At 39.1% G+C, this 8,260-nt stretch overlaps 1 protein-coding gene across 1 annotated transcript; it reads right to left on the reverse strand.

Annotated features, from left to right (window-relative positions):
• Window positions 1-1,066: 1,066 nt before the first annotated feature.
• Window positions 1,067-6,923, reverse strand: LOC110901506 (proline-rich extensin-like protein EPR1). The gene is made up of 3 exons (XM_022148330.1): window positions 6,734-6,923; window positions 1,609-2,402; window positions 1,067-1,471 (listed from the first exon to the last, which is right to left on the reverse strand). Exons 1-3 carry the CDS (start codon window positions 6,921-6,923, stop codon window positions 1,067-1,069), a joined length of 1,389 nt encoding a protein of 462 aa, XP_022004022.1.
• Window positions 6,924-8,260: the final 1,337 nt, after the last annotated feature.

Consider the following 8,260-nt stretch of genomic DNA (forward strand, 5'->3'; position numbering starts at 1 on the left):
GTGCATATGCCGCTGCTTCTCCCAATGTTTGCACTTGCAGATTCCACCACAATAGGGCACCATCAAGAACCAGCCCTGAGATGTATGTAACTTGCTGCTCAGGAGTACACTTGCTCATCCTCAGGACAGAATCTGTCTTTTCTGCCCACCTGACGAATGCAACAGCACCTCCAGTGCCGTCGAAATTTACGGGCTTACAGTAAAGGAATTGTTTGTAGGTGCACCCTGCACATACGTTAGAATTTACAGATGGTATTAGCGGACGTGCTAGAAATATCCAAATGTATCGTAATATGTCTCAAGCGACTTATCATTACCATTGGGTGGATTGTTATTGCCGTTGTTGTTCGAGATATTCCCGTTTGTTTCTGCTTGGGAGGCCGCATACTGTGCTATAGCCGCGGCAATTATCCCCCGGAGTTCCTCCTCAGTAGTAGGCATGCGTGCGTTGCGTCATGGAGGCATCTTCTAAAAGATGAGCATATTGGTCAGGTCATAGTAGGTATAATAAATATGCATATATAGTAACATCCATCAACCACATAACATCCCATGTTATAATATAAAACAAATAATAAATATGCATATATAGTAACATCCATCAACCACATAGCATGTAGTGAGAACGTTGCCATTGGGCTTTCATTAATCATGACCATCATATTGTTTTTTTACACGATTTACAGTACATCACATATCAAAATAAGATCATGGGTTTACATCACCCCCAAAAATACAAATCTGTCTACACAAATCATGTACAAAAGTGTGGTCTTCCAAAAAGTCTTTGCAAGCTGGCCCAATCGCGACTTTCTCACCAAAATGATCTACCTGCACCAAACCAAAAATATCTATGCTGATGGCGGAGGAGGAGGAAGATGAGAGAAAAGCAATCGGCGCATGTGCACCCAATCCTCCTCTAAGGCATGAATGGCGCGCAGCAAATAGGCAATCTGCTGCTCAGATGTAAGGAAACGAACATCCGAATCAGGGGAAACGGTAGGAGAGTGTGCGGTGCGGCAAAAGGAGTCTGACAGTGGCACGGAGGACGTGGAGCTCTCTCTAACTACTGAATGCGACGACTAAGTGCGTCCTGCTGTAGCTGTAGAGAGATGAGTATGTCCTCTGTCGTGTACCCCACATGAAAAGGGTGGTACGGGTCTGACAACGGCATAACATTGGGCGAAGCCCACAGAAACGGCTCCCCGGAAGGTACAATAGGTGGTGCAGTGTGAGGGAACTGAGACATGAACAGAACTGATGACGATACAGGTGGAACAAAAACAGGCGGCTGCCTCGATGAACCCTCCCCAGGACGAGGTGGCGGAATGTCCTGGAGGTATGTGATGGGAAGATCAGTGCGATAGACGTCAGAGGTGTGTGGGTGAAACAATGGAATCTCAATAGGTGCGGAAACAGGTGCTACAGGAGGAGTGATGGGTAGCACAAACGGTAGGTAGTCATCATCATCCTCAATCCACCCGTTACGAGTGTCAGCATAACGAGGATCAATGTGAGCGGCAAACGGTGCATGGTCAGCATGCACAGGGGCCGAAACAGGTATTACCGGGGCAATAATGGGTGCATCAATAACAGGGACATCAGAACCGGTGGTAAATCGACGGGCGCAACAATGACATGTGGTGCTATTTCTGGCATATCGACATGAGCAGGCTCAGGTAAAGGGTCTGGCAAATGTGCAACAGGTGGGGCAACAATGGGGTCATGAGCAACGACCGGCTCCGGACCAACTGGAGCTGGCTCAACAGGCAAAAACTCAACCTCCGGATCTGGGTCAACGTCGTGGGGAACGAGGGGCGCAACAGACATCGCCATGTCTGAGTCGGAGTCAGAGGAATAGTGCTGTATGCCCTGGGCGTGCAGTGAAGCGGACGCTACAGACTCGAATGAGTAAGGACCGAATAGATCAAAAGGAGCCTCCTTAATAGGAGCCTCGACTGGAACTACGGGATCAGCAATGGGCACATCAGCAGGAATCTCAGCCAAGGGAACAACAGGGTCGACAACAGGATCATCAGCAAAAGGGACATCGGCATCCATGAGGGCCACACCATCCTGGTCACCCTCCGGGGGACCCTCTAGGAACAAATCGATGTCATCATCAGTGAACTCATCATGAGGCAGATCCTCGAGAGGAACTGCGGCGAGCGGTAGAGGAGCAGGGACCTGAAGAAGAGGTAGGTCTCCGCCGAAAAGGCCATCAGCAATAGGAATATCGTCCCCAAAATCAGGAAGAGCAAACGGCTGGAAGTCATCCTCATCTGTGCTAGTAGTGTCTGATGTGTAAACCTCACTCTCTGACAGAATCTCATCGTCCGACACGATCGTTATAGGATCCAAAGTATCCGATACTCCAGTATCTGAAGATGATGGCATGGTGTCTGTAACACAACCACACATATGCACATATATCAACATGAAATCAAATAAACATGTAAGTCACAATAATGCAAGCAAGTAATCCTCCTAGTCTCCCCAGACTACCCCTCCCAGCCTCTCAGACTGAACTCCCTAGCCTCTCAGACTAACTCCCTGGTCTCTAAGACCAACCTCCCAGTCTCTAAGACTAAACCTCCCCAATCTCTAAGATTGAACCCCTCAGTCTCTAAGACTGAACCTCCCTCAGTCTCTAAGACTGAGCCTCCCCAGCCTCTAAGGCTAAACTCCCTCAGTCTCAAAGACTGAACCTCCCTCAGTCTCTAAGACTGAGCCTCCCTAGCCTCTAAGGCTAAAATCCCTCAGTCTCAGACTGAAATATAATTTTTGAAAAGTGTATTTGTGCCTTTTTGTTTGTAAAAATGTTTTGTACCCTGGATCTGGACGTTTAGTGTATGCAATGTAAAAATGTTTTTCTGAGAGCCCTAGTGATCATAGTCTAGACTCGAGAAGGAATCCTAGTTCGCTATGATCGAGGCTCTGATACCAAGCTGTCACATGCTGGCTTTTGCAGAAGCGTGGATTATTTTGGTGTGACTTCTTAATACCATAGCAACAATCATAACAATGCTATATGAAAATAAAACACATGATGATCATCCATTCATTAAGTTTAAAGTTACCACAACATCATTGTCTAAAATGTCGACACATAAAACGAGTTACAACCATGACAAGATTAAAGCGTGTTCACATGACACAACAAAAGACTTACATAAAAACGTGGTTTAAAGACATGTAACCCGTCCAGGTAAGGGTTACACCTCCTAAACTTGGATGACATCATTATTCACTACGCAGCTTGACACAATTGCACACTTCGCCAGATCCATTAATTTCCTGAAATACATGTAGTTTGAAAATCAACAAAAGTTGAGCGAGTTCATGTAAAAGTGAGTATGTATAAACCTTCAAAGTATGAATAAAAGTCCCTCGTATGTAGCAATAAGGAAAAAGAGATCACCAATGAGTTGCAAAGCCACTGGTATGTATGAAAAGGTGCAGGAAGACTCAAACCTAGCAAATTTGTTACCGGGCTTCGGCTGTAAGACACAGTCACCTCTATGGGCTGCCCCAGCCTCATGGGTGTGGGCTCGCTACACCCAAATAGATCTATCACTCATGTCCCTCGGTCCTAACAACGAGGATTGATGGCCTTAAGTGTTGTACCCACCCTTCACATGATCTAGTAGTAAAAACCCTCCCTAAGCTAGCCACACCATGTAAATAAATGTCTGTAATAATTGTGGCATGTATTTCACCCCTGATGTATAAAACTGAAAACAGTAAAGAGAAAAGGGGGACATGAACTCACTGAAGTGCGTCTCCTGTAACGTAACGTCAATCTCAAACTTGATCAGCTACCCGGCGACCTACAACGTACTAATGTCTATTAGACGAACGGGCCGTGCCTTGGCTTAGAGTTTAATGTTTTGAGTTGCGTTACCTTGATATTATATCAAGTTTGTGACTTCTTGTTAAAATAATAATAATTATTTTAACTTAACTTTTGTTTTTAGGAAAAATAGTTAGGCAACTATTTCGTATCCACACTTCTCAAGTATTTTATATGTGTATTTCCTTCCCAAGGATGGGGGTATTTATACATGTACATTTGTAATTCCGAAAAATATATTTAAAGTCCCACTTAGAAAAATATATTTAAATTATTTGTCTAAAAATAACATATTCCCAAAATATATGTATTTTTCCCAAAAATAATATATTTTACTTTATTAATTTCCAAAATAATATTTCACCAAAAATGTATGTCTAAGTGTATTTTCTGAAATATCACATAAGTTACGTTTTAGCGTTTCGTATTGCAATAACAAATGCGTAACTTAAATATTAATTTCGTGAGAGTTTTGGTATTATTTTGGAGTCGTAATTTCATGGTATGCATAAGTTATATTATTTTACCCTAAAAATAATATAACTAGTTCACAAAATAAACAAATAAGCACACAAGAGTTTTAGTATAAAATATATATTCTAAATATATATTTATCAAATTTTATTTACGAAAATCAACATCCGGCACTTAGTATTTTTGTAATAAAAATCATGGCGAAGTTTATTTTGAAAACAAGGTTAAAAATATAACTGTAACACTTGCCAGAAAAATATTTTCTAAGTGTTGAAATTTTAGAAAAATTTCGCCAGAGTTTCCTTTGTAAATGGAGGTGTCCATGCTTACTAGCATATCATTTTCTTTTCAAAAATTCATTCAAACAATTCTCAATCAACAACATACAATCTCTATTTACCAAACTTGTCAAAAACAAGCATAAACTATAAACTCATGAACTTGAAAATTTATAAAAGTATGTAGTAACTTACTAGCATACTTAGTAAGTCTTGTTACCTTTAAAAATGTGATTAGTTCCTTAAAAACTTCATTTTCTAAGAGTTTGAATGTTCACAACTTCCAATCATATTTTCTAAAAATATTTCTTTGTGAAATTTTCTTATTACACAAGTGTTTCTACACTTGTTTATCCACCAAAAATGAGGTTAGTTTATGTAAGATCCAAGTTTTAACGAAACTCATACTTTTCACTTGGTTCTTTCGAAAAACCACTCATGGATCTTTAGATCTACAAGATTATAGCCTACTTTGATCTTTATTTTTCAAGAAAACATTCATTCATTCAAGTTCATAGTTTATGTGTGGATGATTCCATCATCCTACAACATTTTTACTTTCTCATCTTGCTAGATCATGTTTTTATTCATGATCTAGCAAGACCATAAGATGATCCATATCAACTACATGAGTAAACAATAACCAACAAGCATCACAACACATGAATATCATGATTTCTTATTCATTTCAACACTACTTCATCACCAAGTTAGTTTATGTTCAAGACTTTGTTTATGGTTTTTAGTGTTTCTTGAGATTTCATCATACTTTAACTATTAACCATCAAAAACATGAAGTGGATGAAGATTCAAGAGACTTACCACTAGCTCAAGGCTAGGGTAGTTCAAGTGATGAAAAGTGGTGGTTAAAAGAAGATAAGAGAGGTCCTTGAGCTTCCGAACACACCGAGCTTGGTAGTATGATCTCTAACACCCTTGGATCACTATAGATCGAATGATTGAGCTTGAATGATGGTGATGGTGGTTGTGTGTGGGTTCGGCCGAACTAGCAAGGAGAGGAAGAAGATGGATGGTGTTGTTGATGTGTGAAGTTAAGAATGATGGTTATCTAGTGGTTTAAATAGAAATCTTCCAACAAACCATGGTCCATTAGTTAAAGTGTTCCCTTAGTACAATGCATACATAATAAACTAATCAAAATAATCAAGGGTGGGTCTCCACCCTTGTAACCGGTTTTGAGGGGGGGGGGGTGCTTGGTTGGGTTGCAATGGTTAGTTACTAATCTAGTTAGGAGATAAATGAAATAATTAGTGGTTTATGGTGTTAAGTAATATATAGTGTGCTAGGGTGTTCGGGGACCCTAACTAGCTTAGAAAAATAAAAACAATGTGCTTAACAATATTTTTGTGTCCCAGGTAAAGTCCGGTTGTTCGGTTGGGTGTTGTTCCGTTAAAGTGCTTAATTAATCCGTAATGTGTCTTTTATAATACTTTTTGTGTCACAACTAATTCCCGGCACTTTGGAAAGTATACGGGACTATTTTGTCAAGTTTTTGCACATTACTAGCATAATTAAATGCTGAATTGTGTTATTAAGTGCATAATTCTGCATTTAGAGTGTGTTTTAGGCACTTCCCGGCACTATAACTGTCACCCAGTGACGCAGTTTTATGGTCATCACTTCCCTACACTCCTTACTAGTGTAGTACCCTGTCTCTGGCTCATACTGGCCTCAAAAACATTGTCTGTCTAGGTGCTGGCATTGTCAGCATATTTTCTGGGTTATTCGCTCAGTGTGCTAATTGTGCTTTGTGCATTAAGTTTGTCACTAAAGTTTGTGTGAAATAAATGAAGTGACAGTATGAAATGTGATGCATATGTATGTATGTAACAGAAATCAGAAAGCAGTTTAATCACAGTTGTAATTAAGCACAGTCATTAAGCACAAATTAAATATTAATTAAGTGTACGGATACCTGTAATTGTGAGGGTTGTCACATTGAACGTTTCCTTTATAGTACAATTTGATGTCTTGTTGATTGCTTGAGCTGTTCATTCTGGCAATCTTTTGCTGTTCAAGATCCTGTCCCTCAAGCTTTTCAATAAACTGTCCAATTGACAATCTACTAAACTCTCTCCAGAATTCTTCAAAATCATGAGATAAGTACCCCATTCTTTCTGCAGTAACGCATTAGCTAGCTTCTCAACCCATTCATCTGGAGATTTAGTAATTTTCAACTGAGACATCGAACGCACAAGATGACAATATCTTTCAATGAGAGTCTTTGTAGTTTCTCCAGGCACACTCGTAAACAACTCAAACTCTTTCTTTAACAACGATTTTTTACTCTTGATCATTTCTGCACTTCCTTCAAACTTCTTCTTGAGTGCTTCCCAAATCGAATAAGCACTACCATCATGCTGAAGCAACACGAAAATATCCTCTTTAACAGCTTGTTGTGATAAACTAATCATCATTTTTTCTCCTTTATAACTATCTCTCTCTTTGTCTGAAAACTCAATTTTATCAACATTCAAAGCGGTTTGTGGTCTAACATATTTTGTTTCAATACTTTCCCAAGATCTTAGATGATTTGCTTGAACCCAGTTCTCAAACCTTTCTTTCTAAACATGGTATTCTTCAATGCCCATTAGCTTCGGGGGGTTTTTGCAAAGTTCCAGTCTCATTGTCCATGTTCATACTTTGAGCAATGGCAGCCGGAGTAGTCGAAGATGTAGCAAATGCGTTATAGAATTCCTCTTCCATGATACGGTATCGAAAGATTTCTCAAACAAGCTTTCAAACAAACTGGTTCACCTCGTGAAACACCTGGAGACACCAAAACAAATGATCAGTTTAAAAGAGCCGAATATGTGAATGTGTGTGACGGTTGAATCGATCCAAGACTCGTGTCGAAGGTTCGCGAACTTTGTTCTGGATTTTTGGTACAATGATAATGTTGTTCGGATGGAATTGCTGTTTGAATGGACTAGATTGTCACACCCCAACCACGTAAAACAACAAAACGTGGCGGAAACGTCGGGGAGTGTTGTAACAGAATCATTGTTTCACAACCATGGAATAAATAATTTTGTTTTATTGAATACATGAACTCATTGTTTTAATACAATCAGATAAGTACAACTATTATCTTTCAAGTTTTAGAGTCGCTAAGGCACGAGTCCATCCTAAGTGTAGCATGTATCAACAATCATCATAAAGCAGCACCTGAAACATGTGTAAAAATAGGTACGTCAGCATAAGAATGCCTGTGAGATACATAGGTTGTATTGATTTTTAGGATTCATGACTTATAAGTTTAAAGAAAATGTTTTAAGAAAAGTAGTCATGATCATTGAAAAAGGTTTTCTTTTATAAATCATTTGTAAGAAATCAGATGATATAAAATAGTAATACATAGAAAATTGAACAAGTAAATAGAATAAGTTTGTATAAAAATATATTGTTTGAAAATCAATATTTTGATAAAAAGATTCATAGTATATATAAAAGTATACTTTTGTTTTAAGAAAGTCGAATAAGTAATATATTAAAATATATTTCAGTTTCAAAATCGTTAACCCAAGTGTACTAAATAACGCCACGGTATGTAAAGTGACGAAAACACTTATATATAAGAAGTACCAGCGGCGTATCTACCATGTTTTCATCACATTACACCCGTCCCGTTATC

This window comes from Helianthus annuus, chromosome 13, assembly GCF_002127325.2.
Source record: "Helianthus annuus cultivar XRQ/B chromosome 13, HanXRQr2.0-SUNRISE, whole genome shotgun sequence".
NCBI lineage: Eukaryota > Viridiplantae > Streptophyta > Magnoliopsida > Asterales > Asteraceae > Helianthus > Helianthus annuus.

What these genes read in the sequence shown, in the direction of transcription:
- LOC110901506 (XM_022148330.1), bottom strand. Translation starts at nt 6,923, where the DNA reads ATGATCAAGAGTAAAAAATCGTTGTTAAAGAAAGAGTTTGAGTTGTTT. An exon ending in GTTACTGCAGAAAGAATGGG is followed by an intron (nt 2,403 to 6,733) that starts GTACTTATCTCA and finishes GTTGTGTTACAG; the next exon opens with ACACCATGCCATCATCTTCA. An exon ending in CGCCCGTCGATTTACCACCG is followed by an intron (nt 1,472 to 1,608) that starts GTTCTGATGTCC and finishes GGGTGGATTGAG; the next exon opens with GATGATGATGACTACCTACC.